At 41.6% G+C, this 24,444-nt stretch overlaps 1 protein-coding gene across 1 annotated transcript in view; it reads right to left on the minus strand.

The window, feature by feature from the left end:
- EP400 (E1A binding protein p400) overlaps positions 1-17,913 on the minus strand; it is a 48,960-nt gene extending 31,047 nt beyond the window's left edge. Inside the window, exons 1-15 of the mRNA XM_054392889.1 lie at positions 16,591-17,913; positions 15,279-15,281; positions 10,435-10,531; positions 9,899-10,006; positions 8,813-9,192; positions 8,263-8,571; positions 7,326-7,511; positions 5,730-5,870; positions 5,544-5,622; positions 5,209-5,261; positions 4,026-4,083; positions 2,598-2,687; positions 1,283-1,390; positions 358-551; positions 4-181 (exon numbers count right to left, since the gene is read on the minus strand). Of these exons, the coding sequence (XP_054248864.1) occupies positions 4-181; positions 358-551; positions 1,283-1,390; positions 2,598-2,687; positions 4,026-4,083; positions 5,209-5,261; positions 5,544-5,622; positions 5,730-5,870; positions 7,326-7,511; positions 8,263-8,571; positions 8,813-9,192; positions 9,899-10,006; positions 10,435-10,531; positions 15,279-15,281; positions 16,591-17,913 (3,307 nt within the window). The remainder of the gene's footprint in view (positions 1-3; positions 182-357; positions 552-1,282; positions 1,391-2,597; positions 2,688-4,025; positions 4,084-5,208; positions 5,262-5,543; positions 5,623-5,729; positions 5,871-7,325; positions 7,512-8,262; positions 8,572-8,812; positions 9,193-9,898; positions 10,007-10,434; positions 10,532-15,278; positions 15,282-16,590) is intronic.
- Between the last annotated feature and the right edge of the window lie 6,531 nt (positions 17,914-24,444).

The raw sequence follows: 24,444 nt of genomic DNA on the forward strand, positions 1-24,444 counted from the left end.
TACCTTCATTACAAGCCAAGTGGGCAAAAAAGGCAATAATTTGCACTGTTTTGCCAAGCCCAGCCTCATCTGCCAGAATGCCGTTGAGATTCTTCCTGTACAGCTTTGCTAACCAATCCAGCCCGATCTTTTGATACTCTCTGAGAGGCCCATACAGCAGTGCTGGAGTGTTGTATTTTACCTGCAATGGGAATGATTTTTATTTGTCTGAGTTAAATTCACGGACTGTGTCATAAAGCACAATGCTTCTATGGTTCACTAACTAGAAAATGTTTACAAAGTCTGTGAAATCATGACAAAAGCATTTTTCCAGGGAAAAGTCAGCAGAGTCAGTAGCAAAAAAATCAGGAGCCTTACCGCTGTCGTTATCCTAGAGCTGCCTTTAGGTAACAGCATTTCCGCTGCAGCAGCGACCTCGGCGATGTCTCGCATATGCTTCTTTGGAGGACTTGATCTGTCTATACACTTGTACTGATCAATGCTGAGAAGGGAGTCTATGAGGACAACTTCTTTCTGAGGACTTTCCCTATCAGAGACATGGTCTTCCATTTCTGTGAGAAAGCAAAATTACACCGGCAGCTAAAATGGACTGAAGTAGCGGTTACATAGAGGAACTGAGGTGGCAAGAATTCAGACAGGAGGCAGCTAACTTTTAAAACCAATTCTGTGCTTTTCAAGCTAGCCAAGCTAAAATGAAAATAACCTAAGCTCAGGATCGCATACATGTTCTGGACATTCATACCAGCTAGGCTAACGTGACCATTAGATTTTCACAACTTCTACAGAGGTCCTCTCATATTACTTAAAACTCATCCTCAAATACATAATTCTATCACCACGTTAGTACAGAGCAGATGGCAACTGTGTAATAATAGCTACCTATGAAGTGTACTGCTTTCTTTGGCTCACTATTGTTCCTGAGATCTTACACATCTTGACTCTGAGACAGGCAAACAATACCCTCTTTTCATAAACTGAGAAATGAAAAAAATAAACCACAAAAAATCCTTCACCAACAATTATCCAAATATATTTAGTAACAGGAATAAATCTTATTGTTTTCATGATTCCAAATGCTTAGCAAGAAAGCCACTGTCCTTTCCATTCATTCTTGCATGTAACATTCTTCTTCACTTACAAAACAAAAACCATTTTAAATGTAATTCATTCATTACCTGTTTTCCCCTAATCTAAAATGTCTTTTAAGAGAAAGCTGAAAAGCCAATCAACTTATTGCACCTTGTACATCTTAACAACTTCTTCTAAACATGAAGTAATTTACCTTCTTCACTGCTGTCCTCTTCACTGTCAGGCTTTGGCTGGGGCCAGTGAAAATTTTCTGCAAAGGCACCTTCATACATCTTTAGTAAATCTTCCAGAGGCAATTCCGCTGAAGATCATTAAAGGATGTTAAGTTTAAAAATATCCAAAGTGGTAATAATCAATACCATTGGTTTTATTCTCCCTACATTCTCCAGAGTTATACAAAACCAGAAGTAACCTCTAATCAGAAGTAGTAATAAGAAGAGGTAATTATGAGATAGATGATGGCAGTATTTTTTTAATGACCTTGATTACAGAGAACATTTGGCATTACACCAAGCAGTTTGCTCACCAGCTTGCTTTTTGTTGTATCACAAATCCACCACAAAAACTGACAGTAAAACATGGGTTGGGAAACCAGGGGCAATCAAATCCAGCCCAGTAGCTGGAAGACCATTCAAGACTTCAAAGTTTCAAAACTGAGCTGTACCTTAACATCACTAAACAGTATCTCCACAATCCTTTGTCTGAGCTGTTGAAGCAGGAATGTGCATGCTGGCCATGGCCAATCCATCAGAAACATCCTCATTAGGAACTTGGCTAACTGGCCAAAAATTATAACCCCTCCAACTGGCCACCTGGCTGCAGTCACTAAGCTGCCAAACAGACCAAACAAATGGATCTGGAAACTGCATAGTAACTGCCAGGCTTAATGGAAAGCTTGCCTCACAAAATCAGCAAGGTTTCTGCCATGGTAAGTGATCCTTATGGGATATTTTGCATCCATCAAGCTCAGCATAGCAATTATTGTCATGTTGCTAACAAAAGAGAGTTGCTAGCCAAAGCACTGTCCCAAAAAAGCCCCTCATCTTCAAGTACTTATACCCCACTTCAAGATCAGGACTTCAGGGCTCTTTCAGACCTATCAGATGGGTCACAAAACCCTTCTGATATACTCAAGACAGCTGCTGATAAAACATTCATGTTCAGTCTGATACAGTTTTGGCTTTAAGTATTACCAAGCATTGAGAGTAATTTTGTGTGAGGTTTTAAAGAAACAAATGCTTCAGCAGGGAAATTTTCTCCAGCTACCTTGTGTGATAACTAGTTAAGTATATGGACTGCTTCATAAAGCACAGATGTCCACCACCATCCCATAAAGTAACCATGACAGGTTTCCAAACAGAAGTAAATATGGATTACATATGGCTGAACATGAGAAGGCATTCAGCTTCTCATCTATTACCCTATTTACAAATACCATAACTGCTGCGTGTTTTCACCTGTTGTTGTTTCAGAGCTCACCACAGACAAGAATCAAACTAAATGCCTACCTTCTTTGGCTAGATTAGATAATTCAGCTTGATGGTTTATGTTTCCTTCTTTAGCTTCTTGTTCTTCAATTGTTTCTTCTTCATCTTCAACTACAAGAAAAACGAATGCTGATCTTGGCATTCAAATTGCACAATGGTTCAGGAAGCTTGCAATTGTATGCCCCTGAAGTGTAGTAGCATAGAATCATAGAATTGTTAGGGTTGGAAGGGACCTCAAGGATCATCTAGTTCCAAACCCCTGCCATGGGCAGGGACACCTCACACTAGATCACGTTGCTCAGAGCCACATCCAGCCTGGCCTTAAAAAATTCCAGGGATGGAGCTTCTACCACCTCTCTGGCCAACACAATTCCAGTGTCTCATCACCCTCATGGTGAAAAATTTCTTCCTAACACCCAATCTGAATCTACCCATTTCTACCATTTTTTCCATTTTCCCTAGTCCTATCATTACCTGACACCCTAAAAAGTCCCTCACCAGCTTTCTTGTAGGCTCCCTTAAGATCACTCTGTCCTCATGGGAGAGGTGCTCCAGCCCTCTGCTCATCCTTGTGGCCCTTCTCTTACCACATTCCAACACAACCAGATCTTTCCTGTAATAGGGGCTCCAGAACTGGATGCAGTACTCCAGGTGGGGTCTCACCAGAGTGCAGCAGAGGGGGAGAATCACCTCCCTCAACCTGCTGGCTATGCTTCTCTTGATGCAGCCCAGGATGTGATTGGCTTTCTGGGCTGCAAGTGCACACTGCTGGCTCATGTTGAGTTTCTCATCCACCAGCACCCCCAAGTCCTTTTCTTCAGCGCTGTTCTCAAGCCAGTCACTGCCCATCCTGTATCAGTGCTACTGTAAGTCAGCAGGGTTCAAAAAGCAGGAGATGTGTATGGAAAAATCAAGAAAATCCAAAAGCGACTATATGTAGAACTGGAAAGGTAAGTGAAAATGAAAGCAGCACTTCTGCCTCAATACAGAAGGCAGTCTTGACTGTGAAGTGTTGGTTGGCAGTGGTCACCGCTGACAGGTTATCCTGGAGCTTTTAACTTGGATTTTCTTTGCCAGAAACATGACACACATGTGATCACAAGAAAGGAACTAAAGTAGATGGGTAATTCAGTCTAAAATCCTCAAAAGAAGTGTAAGACTACTAGTAAGGCTTGAGAAATGAAGGAATGAGGGCAGAAAGAGTTAAAATCCACCAACAATGATGGCAGAGTGCTTTCAGGGAAAATTTTATTTTCAGTTTTTCACTGATGCTCTTTTAAGGGAAAATTACTGTCTGGCTGACTATTTGAGAAATGGATGAAGGCTGGTGTTATGCTTGTGAAATGCACTTCATCCACATAGTAACAGATTGAGAAAGTGTAGTTTCAGGGCTTTAGTATCCCATTTAGGTACTGTGCTGCACATGCACAATCTTGAAAAGTGACTTACCTTCCTCATCAGTCAAAGAAGTGCTTGCCTTTCTTTTCCTTCCAGATGATGAACCACCCTAGCATTAAATAATTAAAATCACAGAAAACAAGTCAGGGAGGTTTTTTATTTGCCTTTTTAAAGAATGCAAAAGGCACCTTGCAATCACAGCAGCATTTGCTAACAGACATTTCACACCTACTAGCACTTCCCTGGTCAGGCAAAAACAGACTCTCTGCTTCTGTGTTGAAGGCAGCACATAATCAGCCATTTCAAGTGTGTGTGGTTCAAATGACTCAGGTCCAGCTGTAGTACAGAGCCACAGTACACTCTTTCCCTTAAAAGCATTACCACTTTCACCCAGGTTGTAATCAAGGACTAAGTTTTCACCAATCAGTAAAAAAAGGGATATGGCATAGGCCTACAACTGTTCGCCCTCAGCTGCCCTGCATACTCTTTGGCTTGGTTCAGTCTGTGCACATTAACACTCAGACAGTGCTAGACCTCAGTTTGGGTGATAGCACATGCTAAAGGTTGTTCCTAGCAGGAAATTCAGATGCAGGCTTTCTGCTTGGTGAAAGGGGAGCATTTCTGAGGGTGGGCATCAGCTGTGCCATGCCAGATGGCTCAGGGCTTCAGAACAATCCCTCATCCATTTTTTTTCCAATTGCACAGATGTAGCCATAGAGTCCTAGCATACATTTTGTCTAGGAGGAAAGATATTTCTGATTCATTCAGTTTGATCTGTTCTGTAACATATACCTACATCTCTCAGAAGATAAATCACTACTCAACAACTGAAAAAAATTCTTTCATGCCCCACCTAGTTTACCCCTGGTTACAGTAGGTGAAATTCCTGCCCAAAATGAAGTCTAGCGATTCGTTTGTACATTTTGCCGGGGGGGGGGGGGGGGGGGGGTTTGAAGTTTTAGAATGAATGATTCAAACTCACTAAGTATGAACTCTTCCATTAAAAGACATGTATCAACTGCAATCCACTTCCCTGTTGAAAGTTGTTGTTTGTAACCAGAAAACGATGTATTTGTGCTATTGACTGTTCAGTTTCCAGCAGCTACACAGAAACCTGCTTATCACTACCAAATATTTAAGGAAAGCATTCCACATTTACCAAAACTTTCTCACACAGGTACTCATATTTAAATTAATTTGATAGGGTTTTTTTTAAAGAAACAGAAAGACTTACCATTTCACTTTCTTTGTTCAACAAAAGGTCTTCTGCAGGTTTTGTATCCTTTCCTGGAAAATTATTATACTCAATGTGTGCAACAGTCACTCAGCAATTTTATGTTTCTTACCTGAACTTTTAAATGCATTCAACATAAAATTCCAGAAACTTTTAACAAACTCCAGCACAAAAATGTAAATAATCTCCCTAATTCATAGTTCAGATCTGCTCACAACCTATTAGGGCCACCTGACAATTCTGTCACCAACAAGATCAAACTCCACTGAGTGAAATTATGTAAAAGCATGAATCAGAATTTATGCTGAATTCCTTATGAAACGGCATACAATTACCTCTCCTTGAAATTCTCTTTAAATTCAAAGCTTTTCTCCTTTTCTCTTGAAATTCAATTTGCAGTTTTATTTCAACAACCTGAAATGTAAAACAAGTCCCATAAAGCACTTCCAACTTATAAATAAATTACTGAAGGTGAAACAAACAGTGTGGCTTTAACAAGCACTCCTAAGTTAGTATTTCACCTGTTCAATGTTAGACCAGAAGTATTCTATTTCTCTAGCAATTGATGCAGCAATTCGCCTCAGTTTGTTTTGTTCTTCCCTTTTAGCTCGCTCTTCATTGAGTTTCTTTTCTTCATGATAACGAGCCACAGTTCTTACCATCTGAAATACCATGAGAGGCACTGAATTAGGTTACCTCAAGAGATGAATCACTGTATTTCTTAAGATCATAGTGGTTAGCAGCAGCCAGATGTTGATCACGGCTCTACACACGTAGCACCTACCTTCAATATTTCTAATTCTCACCGTGTCGGTAAAACAACAGACATGAAACTCAAAGCAAAAAAAGAAAATAAAAGAACCACAACTAAACAAGGAAGAAGCTCTTAATTTACCACTCAGTACAAAAAGTAGAAAAAAATCTACTGAAATTAGCAGCAGACAGACAAAAGGAAACTTTTTTTCAAACAGCACACATGAATCACAGAAAATCACTCCACAAAAGATCAGAGCCTAAAGGTAAAATGAGTTCAAAAGTGTGTACACACATGAGTGAAAGATCAGCCAATAGCTGTTAAAGACTGACTTGCCTGCAACCTTTAGCTCAGGAGGTCCCTAAAGCATTGACTTCCAGAAGTGTGAAGCATACTGCCAGGGAAGGGATCATCTGCCCTTCATGTTTCTCCTATTCTTAAAAACTTGTCATATGCCATAAATGGAGTAAGTGATTCAAAGCCACATTGCAGTTATATTCAAAATGCAAATCTCCATTTTGCAAAATGATACACCTGGTTTAATACTTTGCATGTAAGGAAGAAAGCTCTGAGTTTCCATCATTTCAAAATACACAAGAGAAAACAATATAGCAATTTAAACCAAGAACCTTCAGTAGCTCTCTACATTACCCCAGACTAGTCATAAATGTATCAAAAGAAGATGCAGCATTGCTGGAATCCATAGAAAGTTCTTGATTATTGATCATTTCACACCACCCCAATTTTCATTCCATCACTGACTTAATTATTCCCACTATGCTGCTCTCTTCCCCTACAGAAACAGCCCTCTACCATGTTTCCACTGCGCTCCTTCCAACACCATGGTTTCTCCTTCACCTTCTTCTGAGACTAAGAAAGAAGAATTAGACAGACAATGACACCCAAAGGAACTTACTTACAAAATTCTGTATTTACTCTTAGTTGGAGGTAACTGCTTCGCGAGCTGTACTTTTCAAAGGTGACACAGTCAGCATCTTGCCTGTGTCCCCTCAACAAACCATCTGATTTCCAGAGGACTAAAATCCACAAAATCCAAAACTACTAGTTGCATCCACAACCAATACAATTATCTAGTCTGTTTCATATGCTAGAATATCCAATGATGGCTACAAGGCTTCTGATTTAAGTTTAAAAATGGTGTCTTATAGAATCATAGAATGTTTGGGTTGGAAGAGACCTTCAAAGGTCACCTAGTCCAACCCCCCTGCAGTGATCAGTACATTCCCATCATTTCTGTCTGTAGAAAAAGATCATTTAAATAGCTTTGCTACCAAGCTGAATGATATCAAAATCTAATGTTCCGAGTATTTAAAAAAAAAAAAAAAAAAAGCTTTTCAAGTACCTTCTTAGCAGTTGCCATTTTCCATTTTCTCTCTTGGGCAAAATCTGTTGCCATCCACTGCATTTCTTCCAGCAAGTAATCCCAGTGAGATTTCGGTCTTGGGGCCTCTTGGAGTTTAGGCAGTCTCCTCAAGGACCATAAACCTTCCTTTCTCAGCTCTGCTATTCGCTGATGGATTTGATTTTCCTTAAAAAGAAATACACATAGTTAGTATGGAGCTGCAGAATTCACCTAAAATAGCAGCCAAACAGAAAAAATGGTAATTCCTCCCAATTCATCAAAGCAACTGACAGCAAAACAAGGTGAACCAGCATGGCATATGCATTACAGAAATCAAGTCTGAACATCACAACAGTGAAAAAAACACCAGACTAAATTCAATTTTTGTGTAAAGAGAATCATAGTACTTCAACCTGCATTGCAAGGGGTATTTTGTTAAATAAAAGGATTAAAAAAAAGGTTCATAGGCAGTACGAAGTCATAAGACAAAACTACAATCAAATAAACTCCCTCCCACCACCAATTGAAATTGCAGTCATATTTATCCACAAAGATAAATTTATCTTCGTTATTAATACCACTTGGTTTTGTGGGGGAACAAAAACAACCATCAACCAAATTCATTATGTTACTTTTAAAGAAGCAAAACAACTCTTCCAGCTAGCTTCAAAAATAAATAAGGCTGCAGTCACCACAATTGAGCAGACAGAAGGAATATCATAGCAAAAGAACACGACAACAGTGTGAATAGCAGTATGTCTCTGACATCCCAGAAAAGCAAAACTCAGCACATAAAGCAGACCAAAAAAAACCCCAAACACCCTACTCCTCCTATAAAAACAGGCCACTTCCATAGCACACAACCAGATGATGCATGTTAATTTTTATCTGTGTGTAAACTACTCCTAAATTTTGTGCAAAACCCCCAAAACCTTACCAGCTTTACTTGCTCCGCAAGCTTGTCTTGAGAGTTGTCCTGTGGTAATACTGCTGCATTCTGAGCTGGACTTTGTGATTTAGGTGCTGTTGCTGCTGCCACTGCTAAGCCTGGGGGTTTTGATGCAATAGGAGACAGAGACTTGTTAGTTGCTGGAGAAGTCCTGTTTGTTTGTACTGGGTAAGTAGAAGGCGGTGTTGTGCCTGAGAGAGTTGCTGGCACAACAGATGAGGTAGGTGGCAGAGTATTTGCTGTAAGACGCTGGGAAGTCTGAGCAGGATCTGCAGGTGGCCGTGTCAGAGTCACAGTCTGCCCAAGAAAAACACCCTTGTAAGTGATGAGTTTAGGGTTCAATACTCTCTTAGTCTACACTACAGCAAAACACAATGTGGGCTTCAACTTAATAAACATATATAGCTGCATTTTCATAAGGAAAGGATTTAAGTGTCCACTGGAATGAAAAATATACAGCATTTTTCAGAAGATCACGCTCTTAGACTCTATTGGGCATTAAAACAAACTTATTTCCATCCAAATAAAGAGCACATACCTGTTGCTGTATTGTAGCTTGTGGCTGTGACACTTGGCTTGGTGTCTGTCCTTGCACATGGATTGCTGGTGGCACCTGCTGTTGAAGTGGTACTGGAAGTGGAGCGGAAGTCAGGGGAACACTTTGAGGCTGGATCTTCACCTGAATCTGAGGCTGAGCTGGAGATTCCACTATCTGCGGTTGCTGCTGTGAAAGCTGCAGAGCAGTTGGGAGAGATGTCATGGGGGCATTCACAGGCTGCAGTCTCGCTGGCAGCTGTGGTGGAGGTGTATGCAGACTTGCTGCGTTCTGCACAGGAGGGCCTTTAGATGGATCATACTGTTGTTGACTCTGCTTCTGTCCAGTCAGCTGCACAGTCTGAGGAGTGGGAGGCATTCCACCTACAAAGCAAGAGGAAAAACATCCAGGTTAAATTAAAACATCCAGGGCTCTTCACTGATGAAAAGAGGAAATCAACTGCACATAGACTAATTTGTTACTTACTTTGCCACAAGACACCACCACTTGAAAATACCACATCACAATCACAAAATAAATCACCATTACAACAAACAACAAAATATTTCATGCACGGGACTGCAACTAAAATCTGGAGCACATCAACTACAAAAAAAAAAAGTTGTGTGTTCTGAATTTCTTGTATGACGAAAAAGGAAAAGAAATAAGTAACTGGTGAGCTACTGGAATTTAACCTAAAATGACAGCACTGAGTCTAAATAACATTTAGGTCTTAACATATCCATTCTGACACATAGTCTAAAGGTTGGCATGACTAATGGACAGAAATTTGTCATGATGTAGCACATGAGGAGGTTTCCTTCTCATCAATCATTGGCTCAGTTCCAGAATTCTCAGATTAGCCATTTTGCATCAGCACCTGTGACGTCTTTCCATGCCCACATGCACCTCTGGAGCCCGTCACTCAGCTCCTTAAACAAACCAGGCATTGCATACCAAGTATTAATTTACACGGAGAAGTGCGTGGTGGGACTAGGATCTTGGAAGGCGGGCAGCCCAAGTTTCTAGTCCCATCACTAACATCTCCTTGTTAAATTAATGTGCAATTGGCATGTGGTGACACAGTACCTTGTGCCGTTGGCATTAGCTGTTGAAGAGGAACTCCTGAAGCCACACCCGGGTGCTGAAAGACCATCCCATGACGGCCCACTTCAATTCGTGGTCTCTTAGACGAATCTGTGATATTCAAATTCCATTTATGGCACGGTACAGTGGAATGGGGTCAGTTTTACAAAGCAAACTACTACACATGATTCCAACGCGAGCTCAGAAAGCTACGACTACGACACATGTGTAGCATTCATGAAGAACATGCTCCAAGGGCAGAGTCCCTCTAACTTCAAGCTGGCCATCTCCAATCTTCTCAGCCAGAGCCATCAACCTAACAATGTCTGCATGCCTGCCAAATGCAGTGCTATGTATTGTGAGAGGAGCGTGCTCTTCACACGGCACCATTCACAATAGATAGTCCTGAGGATCTGGCAGGTCCCAAGGTGAGGCAAAACCGTGTTTCAAGAGTTACAGGGCAGTGGGCTCCATGAACTGTTTGGAAAGCAATGTAAATAAATAAATAACTAAAAGAACCAAAGTGGAATTCTGTCTGCAGAACCTACCTGCTGGTGCAAGCGCCTGCTGTCTCTTAAAAGCTTCAATTTCTATGGTGTTCACAGTCCCCGTTACTGGAGTCCCTGTATGTGTTTGCTATTGGGAAAAGAAAACAAATCACAAGAGTTCAATCTGTAGTCTTGACACCAATATTTCATTTACAGGTGGATTTAAAGATGCCAGAACAGAACAAATCCTTGTACAACGAAGAAAAGGCTCATCCAACACCAGCTATAGAGTTTGAGATGTCCATGATGCATAGGTACACCTTGCCAGGTTTAAATTTGAAACCAGCAACTAAACTGTTGAAGTTGGATATGTAGAATACATGCCTACATCTTTTATAATGTGATATCAAATCCAGGCAAATAGGCCAAGTAAAAAATAAACTTGCTCAATGTTTTTTGTTTTTTCTTTTGTTCTTACTAAATGAGAATTTTTATTAGTGTGTTACCCTTCATCATTTGCATAATGCTGCAATGAAGTCAAAATAATGTATTCACATAGTATATAGCTGTAATAAAAAGCTGACATGACAAAAATTAAATGGGACTTCATTACAAGGTTAATTAGAAGGGAAATAAGGTAAGGGAAAAATGTATGCATAAATTAGATCACAACTAACAAGAAACAAAAGAAATAGGAGTCAATACATTTGTGAAAGCTGATCCTTTTCCTTCTGTGAAACATTACTAACACAAATTAACCCTCATGCTGAAGACAGTTTAAACTTGAGTTTCCATTACTGTCACTCTCAGGATAGAGCTCCATGAGAGACAGCCTTGAAATACTTCAGGTAAAATTGCCAAGGCTCAGAAGATGGAATTAAAGAATCTCAGTCAAGTTATACAAATTCCAGTCCCAGTTTTCCAAATGCTAGACTCTCACTTGTTTGCACAGTTGGCAGAATGAGTACCATGAAGAAATCTGATGAGGAGAAACACAATACTGCCATAAATCTATGCTGACACCAGAGCTCATCAGAAATTACTAGACATTTTGTCTGAGGCTAAACATCACACAGCTCTGAATTAAGAAGCCTGGAAGGGCAATACTGATGTCAAGATGCAAAAGAATCACCAGGCTTTGATTCAGTAAGCTGGAGTCTAATTTCACTAAGGTTGCACAGCGCATTAAAACTGTATTTTTAAACTACTGAATTTAATATTGGCAATGACAGAGAATACATCCTAGATAATCCTTTCAGCATCAAACTCAGATGGCAGACTCAAATATAGCCGCAAAGTTTGGGTGTATGATGACTTCCATGCTCTTTGGATGCCCAGCACTACTGCCAAGTACTTATGATGTTCAGCAGTGTTTGTGCAAGCCCAATTCCTTTCAGTGAGTTTCCAAGTCAGATATTTATTTTTTTAATTCTCCTCAATATTTATCTGTGCTATATCCAATTTTCTACTATGAAATTTATTATGAGGAAAACAAGGGCTATCTCAAGAAAGGTCTTCAAAGATTCAGTCAGAAAATACAAACATGGACTTTATGTATGGCAGACTCTACATCCTAGAAAATAAATGAATTTAGCACTTGAGTTCTCCAACTGTTAATTTTCTGATGCTGAGAGCCTTTGCCATATTGATGTACAGCAAGGGTTTGCAAATGTTGTGAAAATGTATTTAGACAACACAGCAAAGACAGCAATTTCCCTAAAGACCCTTCTAGTTTATTCACAGCCCTGGCCTTCGCTGATTTTTAATAAAAATTCTACCAATGTAAATTAAGTCTAAAGCAGTAAACACCAGTCTATATTGAAATAAACTGTGACAGTCACCACCTTGCATCTTCAGTGCTTCATGGAATGGCATTAATAAACATAGCCAACATCACCTAAAACGCCTGGGTTTCAAACTCTCCTTTTCTTAGCTCAATACATGCCATGCCACTCAGACTCTATCAATAGCTATGAATTAATAACACCTAATCACTTTGCTGCTCTGCAGGCATTTGTGGCCACTCCAGCTACAGTCTCAGGATGGGTTTAGGAATCTCTGACTCAGACTGACCCCTAACGGCCACGGTTCACTCCATCTTACACTCAATGTAGATCAGGTTTTCAAATGCTTGTCTTTTCCCAAGGCAGACGTGCAGCATATTTCGGCTCCAACAGCCGGTGTCTGGCAGAACATCACACACTTAGGCATTTATAGAATTTCCAAAATGTCACAAACCCTTATTTTGTACAATGCTGCTGCATTAATTCACAAATTTAGCTCAGATCTCCTTTGCATCAAATGCCTCTGGGACATGAATTCAAGTAAGTATGTTCTCCAAACTTTACTTCAAATGCCATTTATTGCACCTGCACTCTTACAGTTTCACGCTGCATCTCTGCTTCATGATTTTTGATTGGCATTTTCTTATGAGTATGCCTCCCAGCTGTCTGCATTATCATCGCATAATGTAAGCCAGACACCTCAAAGAGCAAAGATTCTATGTCTTTATAAATTGCAGTCACATACCACTAATATTAGAGTAAACTTGCCCTAACTTTAATTAAAACAACGGAGCTCTCCGCAGGTTATGTTTATGCAGCACACCCACAACAATCATTCTGAGTGCTGCACTTAAGCACTCAAGTTTTAATGATGATGCTGATGGGGACACATTATTTCTCTACAAACAAACAGAGTGATGGCAAGAGATGATACTTCCAACAGTTTGTGCTAGAAGTCAGTATCACAATTACACAACAGAGTTTTGCATGTTTTTAGCATGCGCCTGCTAGTTGATCTGAAACGGGTCTGAAATGGTATAATACTTTCAAAAGTACTTCATCCCACCTGTACCTCTAGCTTGATGACAACCCTAATCTTTATAATAAATAACCTGATAAAAGATTACATGTTTTAAACATCTTACATGAAGACTCACCACCTAAGGAGACTTCCAAGACATGTCAGTGATGGCCATAATGAACAGCTCTCAATGCAAGCCCCTTTGTATGCAACTCATTTGTAAAATACCACAGTGATTATCCCACTTGTACGTGGGAAAAAACCCATTTTACAGTTCATTTAACTCTCCTTTTTTCAAAATCCAGGTGAAGGCAGTAAAACCTGTACAGATTCCATGGTTTAGCAGAGGAATTCACCTTGTTAACACCTGCTAAGCATAAATAATTGAGCTAAAAGGTAAATATTTTAGTAGCAGAGGAATCAGGGTATATAAATTCTCAGGGTAGATAAGCAATGGTGTCTGGGTAACACAGAGTTGAAGGTAGCTGCAATAAACCAAACTAGATGTAATTTAAAAACAGCATCATCACTGATCCATGAAAATTTTAACTCTTTATCACATTTATTTCTTTACCTGGTTTGCATTTCCTCATGAAAAATCAAAATTTAAAGAAAAAAGTAATGTATTACTCAGATAACAAAAGCAAGCACTTCAGTTTCTTCTTCCCAACATTTATGGTAGAGCTAATGGAAAGCAGTAAGTTATTGAAAAAAAAAGTGTCAGAGGGTTATTGATGTTTAAAACATTTCAGGGAAGGCAAATCCAAAACCTTCTGTAGCCACACTGAAAACTTCTAATAGATAAGGGAAAAAAAAAAAAAAGAAAAGAAATTTAGAAGAAATCCACAATTACAATGCCACAGACAAAAGAAACCATATTATCACTATGCAGAATGCACAAATGAACCAAATGCATTAGGGAAACAAAAGACAAACAAACCAAAGTGAAAACATTCAAGCTGAAAGTTAATGAAATAAGCCAGCAACTTGGAGACAAAGATTTAACTTCCTCAAGGTTTCATTAATACTGATGCATTTGGAGATTGCAAAGGTTTTTTGTTTTGTTCAGATGATAAGGGATGGGCTCTTGGGAAAATTCTAATTCATCTAAGAAATACCAAATCTGAATGAAGAAAAAAAATCTGGGATGAAACTACATTTTAGAACCATTGAAAAGTACCTGAAATGGTTGCTGCTGGGATGAAAAAGCAGCAGAAACATTTGGAGGAAGCTGGGTTGCTATAGCGACAGGAGTACCAGTCTGCCCATCCTTTCCTGTCACAACCTTTACCTGAGAGAAATATTTTGGGAAAAAAAAAAAAGAAGGGAGAATCATTTTCTTTTTAAAAGTTTTTCTTCTTTTTTTTTTGTTTTGTTTTGCTTTGGTTTTTTTTCTGTGAACTGTTTAACACACTCATTTTGTACTGATGGTACCTCACTGAAGAGGGGATTATAACTAAACCACCACCAGTGCAGCTTGGTTTGAGCACAGGCTGTTTTTTAGAAGAGTTCTGTCTCACTTCTACCAGCAGAGCAGAGAACAGCCTTAACTATCTGTAGTGACTTCATGTCACTGGAAACCTTTTCTCAAATCCAGTTAACATAAAAGTGTGTTTTTAATTTAATGATTGCTGCTCCTAACGGACAACAAATTAGCATGACAGACAGTTTGAACTTAAGAGAGCTCCAACATTCATTTAAGCAATGAGCACAGCCACCATTCGCTCTCCCCTTGAATTCCCAAAGTGATCAACCTTTCCAGGCAAGGGATGAAGTGCATTGCTTTAGCAGAAAGTGAGAAAGAAGGGGGAGGGGGAAATAAAAGAGAAGACAAAAAAATACAAAGAAAGAACATACTCAAAAGATGTCTTAATCTTGCAAAAGGACTCATCATTTGAAAACACATAAATACTTTTGCTATTGCAAGAGACAAAATTCTCCAGCAGTTAAAACAGACAAGCAGCTTTCACAAACAGAAGACAGGCAGTGAAGTACAGCAAACCCCAAACCCAGAAGAACAAGGGGTAGAGCCTCAACTGATGTAAATTGCAGTGGTGCCACTGACTTCAAGGAACCTACACAATTTACACCTGCTAAAGATCTCTCAAGATGTGCTTTAGAAATACCTGGTATTTCAGCTGACAAACACGCAACCCAACAAGAACACCTAAACAATTTGACAAAATACAGACCAGGTGAACAACAAAAAAAATCTTGAATATCCATCATCAATAAATTACAGTAACAGGTTTTCATGTTACTATATATATAACAAAGTGATCCCTTCACAATTATCCATAACCATCACAAGCAGAAATTTATTTTTTCTAATCAAGTTTAGACCTCAAAGCAATGAATAAATTAAACTTTAGCTGTTATCCTGCTACTACAGCCCACAAATGCCAACTGAAGATCTGATCATTAACGATTCACACCTAGGAGTCATCAGCTTTCACTAAAAATACTAATTTCTAACAGATATTTCAAAACAGCATGAGGTTTTTTTACATAGCAAATTTGCTTTGCTTCTTAACAAACTGGTAATTATATATATATACATGTTTTAGATCTTTTAACAGGTATTAATGAGCACCAGGTGATCTACCCTGTTGCAAACATTTGCCACAGCTTGCAGTCAAGCTCTGCACAGGACAGGCAGAACTACACGAATGGATACAAACGTGCAGGAAAAGCTGCATGGCAGCTGCCTGTGGCAAACTTATTACAAGTCCTTTGCAATTAATCAAAAGTAAATTCATGGCAGTTAAATAAATTTAACTTGTTAACGTCCACTCTGTGAGTGCTGTTTAATCATTCAGAGAGCAAAACATGCACAGAGCTCTAAGACAGCCAAGTAACTCAATTTATAGCTATGCACCCATATACATTATGATTCCTACATTCTCTCTGGGTAATTAGATTAATTCAAGGGGGTTGTTGGTGACAGCAACACTGGACCAACTATGGGAAGTTGTCACACGAGTCAATCAAGGGTTAACATCATAAATGGCTTTTTGCTCATTCTTTTTTTGGTTTCTGCAAATCTAGTAAGTGAAAACTAATCTACAATTCCTCTTCATATTCATTCTGATAGCTTGAAAGATCTACACCAATGCCATCTTTACTTGTGTGCTGGCTTACACACCAACTACAACAGTAAAAGCTCCTTTTACCTCTCTATTTTTTCCCCTCAAATGCAGACTCCTAAGGGAGGCTCAAACCAACCCCTCAAACCACACTACCGAGAGAACTGCATTCTCTCAGACCAACTACTGAATGAAAAACTGACAAACTTCATCAAGTAGAAATGACTGTTCAGGTAGTCACATGCTCTAACACTTCACAATCCAGGTGCCACCATCTAACACTTTATTTCAAAACGTTAACCAACAGATTTCTTACCTCATCATTGATGACCTCAGATTGTTCTTCCTCTTCTTCCTCCTCCAGATCCAAGTCATTCTGCCTCAGGTATGCTTGCAGTGGAACACAATGTTTCTTCTTAAAAGCTAGAAAGTCCATCATATTCCCTTGAAGATGTTGTAGGAAAAACAGCTCAATCAAACATTCCTTAAAAGTTTCCTTAAGAATTTCCATCTGCTTGTGGTGATGATCCAAACATTGTTTCCTCATTTGAGCAGTCTCTTGGTTGGCAGGAGGAATCTCCTCCAATTTTTTGGGTTGTTTTTTCACTGCCGTATTGACCGTAGGAGTAAGAGGAAGACTCGACAGCCCCTGTGGTACAGTGGCCCGCGAAGGACTTGTGGGAGGAGGTGGTGATGTCATTCCAAATGCACTGGGTCCTCCAACTCCTGCTATTAATCCACCAGAAGTCCTGTCGTACCCAAGGGGTCTACCCAGCTGCTGTCCTTGAAGCACTTGCTGCTGCTGTTGCATAAGTTGCCCTTGGATAATATTGCTGATTTGGGGTGGCAAGCTGGTTGTCGTAATATGGCCTGGGCTGGTCAAAGACTGCATATTTGCTCCGCTAGCAACAGGACTTTGAGGACCAAGATGATGAATGGTGCCACCAGACTGCGAATGAGGTTGTGAAAGCCTGCGTTCCCTTACCGTGGCAGGTGTCCCAGAAGATGGAAGCTGTACTTGTGCAGCAGCCCCTTGAGCAATTTGTGCAATTCCTGGTCCTTCCTGATACACAAAGTGTCCACCGTTTGAAGGACTCAGGCTGATTTGTCTCACAAGCACACTAGCATCAACAAACCCTCTAGTAGGGCTCTGGCTGCACATACCCAAGCCAGGGCCCGGAGTGCCTGCCCGAACGTTTGGTAAGGTTTGCACTGGCACAGGGTTGGGCTGCGTAGGGCTCTGAGACTGAACTTGCTGAGGCAGCGGTGATGTAACTTGGATGTACGACGGGGAGCCATGTTCAAACCTCCTCTGCTGGGGACTGAACTGAAAACTTGGTGACGTTGGGTTGGGAATCGGTAATGGAGTGAGTGTGATCTGCTGGTTTCCCGAAGCCACCGGTCCAACGTTCTGCAGCGTGATGTTCACATTCTGCCCAGCTACTGGACTTCGACTCATTATAAACTGCTGTATTTGGTAACTGGGGGACTGGGGTGCAGATGGACTTGCAGAAGGTGCAAAAGAAGCTGCAGGGGACTGGGGTAAATTTGCCTGCTGCTCTTCTCCCTCGCTGCCTGTGAAGGACCTGGACCTCTGGAGCTGGCGCTGGGCATTCTGAGGACCACTACCATGGTGCATTCTCACTGGTTTAGGTTCTATACAGTATACTCTAAAGAAATGCACAAAAATAGAAATTCAGGCAAAATAAAAATATTTCCGTAACTGAAAGTATTTAGTTAATATTCATAAGGCCACACTGCAGCAAGAATTCAGTTTTGCCTGTCTTTGTAGTTACCTCCAATGTTTTACATCCTCAAATTATCCAAAACTCTGAGCACAAAAGCTCACTCAGATCACTCATACGCTTCCGTAGCTACGTTATTGAATAATTTTACATATATGTTCCTCTTTGCTAGTAAGAATGACTTCAAATAATGTAAAAAAAATGTTTTTTCCCCTTCTGTGAAACTTTGAGAATCAAGTCTCCAATATCAGAATTATCTGTTCTTTTTTGTGCTCATTATTCCCAGTGTTTCAGTGTTTTTTAACACAACGTCCTCAAAACCACAAGTTGTTTAAAACGTACAGTACATTTCTTCAACAATAACTAGAAATTTGACTTCAATGGACACAGACTACTTGACCTTATTGTTCTAGCTACTAAAAAAAAAATGCATCAGGAAAAAAATCTCCCTACTAAGTCATCTAGATGTGTGAAAAAGTACTGCAAATGACATTTAACTCTGTCTTCTCCTTCCTTCAGAACACTAACACCTTAAAGAGATGAAAATTAGCCCATATCTGCATTTCATTTAAAAAAGCTGTTTGTTGAGCCAAGCTACCTAGAAATCCAAAAAGGTTTGGTTTTGTATTTCAATTGACAAACAAAAACTACAGTGACAGGCACTGACAAGTAGGGTCAGTGCTAGGTGTCACACAGCAATCACAGCAGAAAGAAAACGAAACCTTTTTTTTTCTTCAACATCTTACATATTTTGAACACAAAAGTTTCTTTTTTTTTTTTTTTCTTAGCCAAGCACACACTCAAATATGATGCCTGTCGTCTTTGTGCCAAGTTGGTTACAAGCGGCAACAGGCAGCAGCACAACAACACGGTAGCACCACCGGGAGGGGACCAGTGCAGCGGGACCATCCGCTCTCGTCTGCTGCTCGGGCAAGGAAACACCGCACGACCCCTTCCCGGGCTACCTGCAGCGCCCTGCTCAAGCTCTGGGGATGGAGAGATCCCCTCTCCTTGCTCCCGGGAAGGACTGGGCTCCCCGGGAAGGTGAGGAAGCAGCGCAGCGCTGTCACACACGTGTTAGCGACAAGAGGCTGCAGAGGAGGGAAAAGGCTGCTCGGCATAACAGATTTCAGTGGCTGGGCAGGACCAGGGACCGCAGCCTGCAGCGGGGCCAAACACGGCTCCGGACAGACTTCGTCTCTCCCGCTCCTCGGAGTCACATCCGAGAGAGATCCCGCAGCAGAGCGGGAAGGGGAAAAAATGCCGCTCCTCACAGGCAGCTTTTCCAAAAGATTTAATAATGCTGCAATACTTCGTGGTATCGTGACTCTTTCATGGCACTGATAGCAAATAATTAAGATTCAAATTGTATCACCTATCGCCAGTAACAAGGTCTTATTATTTTAATTACCTATATCTCGTTAACGTTTACGGCCCAAACGAAAACACTTAATTAATTACACAATGATAAGGAAGCGTCGCCAGCGCGCTGCCGGCCTCTGTCCGCCCGAGGAAAAGGAATCGCCTTTTGTGTGCGAAATCTGTACGGAGCGAACGGCTCGCACGCCGGCCCGGGCCCACGGCGAGCCCCGGCCCCGCCGCCCCAAGTTCGCGCGGGGCTTCCCCCGCCGAGGCTCCGCCGCCAGGCAGTGCCGCTACCGCTTCCCCGCCTCTGCCCCCGCTACGGCGGGACGCGGCCGGCCCTGTCCGCCCCCGGGCACGGCGCCCCCCGCCCCAGCGCCGTGTGACGGCGCGGGGAAGGCCCGTTCCTCCGCGGCCGCCCCCACTGCCAGGACCGGTGCCGCCGGGCCTCGAGTCCGAGGCCTGCGGTTCCGGCGAGGGAGGAAAGACGGGGAGAAGTGAGTCCCGGCCGCCCCCCGCGGCCCTCCGAGCCCGGCGGGCCCCACTTACCGCGGGCGCCGGGGCCAGACTTTCCATTCGCTCCTCACAGGAAGCGGGGGCGGGGGGCGGCCGGAGCGGCAGCCGCTACCAGCGCCGGCAGGAGACAAACCGCGCCTCCTGCGCCGCGCTCCGCTCCCGGCGCCTGCGCCGCCGCCTCGCCGAACCCAGCGCCCTCTGCGCCTGCGCCGCTGCCGGCGCTTGCGCGTCGCCCTCCCGCCGCCCCAGCGGCCGCCGGAGTTTGGGCTGCGCTCGGTACAGGGCAGCGAGCAGGAGGCCCGTTAGGAGCAGCGTCCGGCAGCACAGGAACGAGACTCAGGGACTCAGCAGGAAATTAACTTAGTGTAGTGCGAATCCGAGCGTGTAGTAACCGCTCTGAGAGGCGTTTCTGCATCGGAGGGCACAGTGCTTACACTGTCTATCGAGACTGAGTGTGAAAATCCAAGGAAATGTCGCCTGCTTAGAAGAGGAACTGTACGCTGCTTATCTGGGCACGGACCATGGAAACTTCAGCCACTGCGAAGGGAGGAAAAATAAAGCAATGTGGTGCTGCTCTTAGAATAAAGCACTGCCAGGAATCCGGGGACTAGTTCAGTGATACAGAGCATAAAACTTCTACCTTCCTGCCCCTGACATTCACTTCTCACAAAGCACATGTCACTGCTTTGAACACCAGCTACTGAAGATGGGTACAGCCGATCCAGACTGTAGGTAAAAGCTGTGCTTTCCCAAGGCTGGCCATCAGGGTGTTTCCTGTAAGGATTTCACCTCTCCCAAACGAGTGACCCTGCTCCGAGGCGCAGTCCTCGGTCCCTAGAATCTTTTATCACTAAATCCAAAATGACATTTTTGATAAATACCGAGTAATAGCTCAAAGCACAGAGATAAAACTGTATGAGAGAAAACCAAGAGACTACACAAAGATAAAGGTTTAAAACTTGGTGTAATTGAACTTAACAGCATCTATGGAAGTATCCCTGCTTGCTACAGGAGGGTTGGACAAAATGAGCTTTGAAGGTCCCTTCCAACCCAGTGCCATCTGTGAATCTGGTTATATACTACTTTTTTGCTAAGGAATAAAAGACACAGTGAAAGCTTTGAAGTGTCATCAAATATATTGCATTTTTAATATTTACAAGTGTTCTAAAATGATCACAAAAGAAGGTGTGAAGTTTTGATAAGTTCTTCCAACAAGGGAAATAAATACACTGAAAAAAATGCAGTTGTATCTGTACACCATAAAATTACAGTTGTTGCAGTCCATATAGGGAATGCCTTTTTCAGCATTATAAAATCCACTCTGTGATGATATCCCAAACCCTCTATCTTTAAAGAGCTTCTCTATAATTATTCTTTCAGCACTACTCTTATTCACAAGACTGCATTTTTAAAGTAACATTTGAGTCCATCACCTCAGGTCACATAAAATGAAACACTCCTGTTACTCAGCCTCCCAATACTCCAGGTATGCTGGCAGTCCTACACACAGCCTCAGCAAAGTCAAAACAGAGGCCACAAGTGAACATCAGTCTGGGCTTGCAGATTCCTTCTGCTGTGAGGAACGTGTCCTTCTGCCTACAATTGCAGGAGTCAAATGAATTCACCTATGGCAACCATAGTTTTGTTTCTCACCTCTGTTTCCACCTGTGCCTGACACTGGGTTTAGATTTGCTCCACTGTTTGTTCCCCTTCTTCCTTCTGACTAGGCTGTTGCTCTGGCAGTTGTGGAGCTGTTTGATCTTCAGTCAATGCCTGTGACAAAAGAAATAAACGGAACAGAGGATGACAGCCACAGGCTTCTTTAATTATTTTTGTTTGAGTAGGTAAAAATCACAACTGCTAGCATGAAGTCATGTAAAGATTTACCCTGAAATGAACTGTCTATACTAGTAATCACAATAGAAAATTCTGACTTGACAAAAAAATTACTATACAACAGCACTGCCTGTTTCTGACACTTCTGAAATGCCAAAAATAAAAAAAAAAGAGACAATCACAGAAATGTAAAAAGGAGCAGATCTGGAACAGGTATCTGATGCGCTGATAGGAGATTAAGCAGTCAAAACCCATACTGAACAATTTTCAGTCCTTACTGGCCTTGACATTGACTTTACATGAAAAAGCAATTGAAAAAAAAATGGAAAAGAGTGTGCACAGTGGAATTCACCAGGAAAACCTGAACAGACCTTTTCCTGTATCATCATAAGCTCTGCACAGGTGGACACAGCCTCAGATACAGGCAGCAGCTTGTCATCAGTCTCTGCACTGAAAGTAAATGGAAGTAGTGTAAGGTAACTGAATTTTGTGCAACTGTTTTAATATTCATGACATTTTAACACAAAGAATTTTAATATTCAGGAAGAAGAATCTGCAGTGACGAGGCTGGAGTGGAGAACTCCAGACAGTTCTTTACCTAGGAATAGGACAGCAATATTGTCAGAAATAGTTGAAATCCTGGTCTGACCTTCCCAATACTTCACTTAGGGCAATAATGAACCACTTGAAACTTTACAGCAGCACAAGCACAGGTTTGATTCTTTGACAGTAAATGCCACTAATTTAACTGAAGGCTGAAGTCCACCACAGTGCCTCTGGTAAGAGAAATGCCCCTGCGAAGCACATTTGTGCTGAAGAGAAAAAAATTCACCCATCAGGCAACCAAATGGATTAAATGTCAAATCTGGGAGAAATTATTATTTGCAGTAAACTTACAGAGATCTGTTTGAGGAACTTCTTTTTCTAGCTGTCATGGTCATCAACTCAAAGTGATTCATATAGATTTGAATACGTTCAGAATCCTGGTCTTTAGCATAAGCTTGTCTAAGACGAAGAGGATAACCACCTGTGTTCTGGAATAAACAGACATTAAAGGCTTAGGTGCCAAAAATAAGTAGTCAGAAGTGTCCTCTCTCAAGAGCTGTAGGTTGCAATAGTCTTGACTCATATCCTGACACTTAAATAAAAGCTAAAATTAATAGCTCCCCTTCCTTTATTTTTACTGATAGTGCAAAGTGATACATCCACAGTCATGTCATTGTCACAGCACTGGGGAAATTCATATTCTTAAGTGTATGGAAACTACAACAAATATAACCTGTAGTAAATACAAGCTATAGTAGTCATAGTGACAAAGGAAGGTATTTACCAGCATTTACTTGTATACCAAGCTCTTCAAAATTCTCAGATACAGTTATCAGGGAGGTTGGAAGGGACCTCAAGAGATCATCAAGTCCAACCCCCTGCCAAAGCAGGATCACTTAGGGTAGTCTGCACAGGAATGCATCCAGGTGGGTTTGGAAAGTCTCCAGAGAAGGAGACTATCATTCTGCTTACTAAACACTCATGTAGTCCAACAAGGAATTCAAACCAACCAAACAAACAAGTCTTCACACTGTAATGCACACTTCAGCTTAAACTCACCTTTCCTTCAAATGCTTTTATGTAGTGATTTTGGCATTGCTCTGGGGAGCGATAAGCATAGTTGCTAGAGCTAACAACATCACTGACAAAGTCCCAGTTTGCTGTCTGTGCTGGTGACACAATGGTGAGGTTCAAAGGAAGTGTCTGTACCTGTTTCACTGCCTAGGAGACAGGGAAAAATCAAATCAGTGTCATGTTCAATTAAATGCTTTTCTCGTGTGCACAAGCAGGTACAATCCTGTGTTAATCAAGGTCTGTGGCTGCTGTAGTGAAATTCCATGTAAAAAGTCTTTCAAAGTGCTAGCTTACTTTTAACAGTGCCAGGTCTTCAGCAATTATCCATGCAGGACTATCTTGCTCAGCAGCAGCAGCTGGTTGGAAAGCTGACGAAGGTCTTGCAAAATATGTTTTCTGATGTACCCTGAGCAGACTCTTCTGAGCTTTGCTCTTCTGTCGTGTTTTCAGTGTTCTTGGAGTCACTTGCTCAAAAAGTGAAGGTGGAGGAACAACTATCCTCCTCTTCTTTTTCCCACCTGAGGATACTGGGCATGACAAAGTTGTTAGCTCCAGTGAGAAAGGAACTTTGTGCAACAGGGTCATGACAGACAACTGATTGCTGCAAATAATCTGACTAATGATAAGCCTTTTCTGAATGCAGGTACCTTCAGTTTATGGGGAACCTAATACAGTATTTGACTTGGCAGTCATTTTGAAATAGCTTCACTCAGCAAATAAGCTTAAAACCAGATGAAACGGGGACACACAGGAGTCCCACTGCCTTAACTCCTGCTTATTTAATATTTCTATGTCCAGTCTGTAAGGACAATAGCAACCTTCCATACTGCACTCCCTCTGCTCACACTCATTTTGCTCAGTGATATCAATCTTAACAGAGATAACAGTGCATGCATGCCTAAAATTTTTTAAACACAAAGATATTCTTGCAGGAGAGTTTTCACATTGTTCCACACAAAAACATTATCCCACCTCCCCATGCAATTTTGAATCCCAACTTACATGACAGATCTGCTCTCTGACGCTTACATGTGCTCCTAACAACCAGAGGTGGAAGCTTAGACTCTGGAATTGGGGTACTGGTATACATC

Source organism: Indicator indicator, chromosome 26, assembly GCF_027791375.1.
Source record: "Indicator indicator isolate 239-I01 chromosome 26, UM_Iind_1.1, whole genome shotgun sequence".
Classification (NCBI taxonomy): Eukaryota; Metazoa; Chordata; class Aves; order Piciformes; family Indicatoridae; genus Indicator; species Indicator indicator.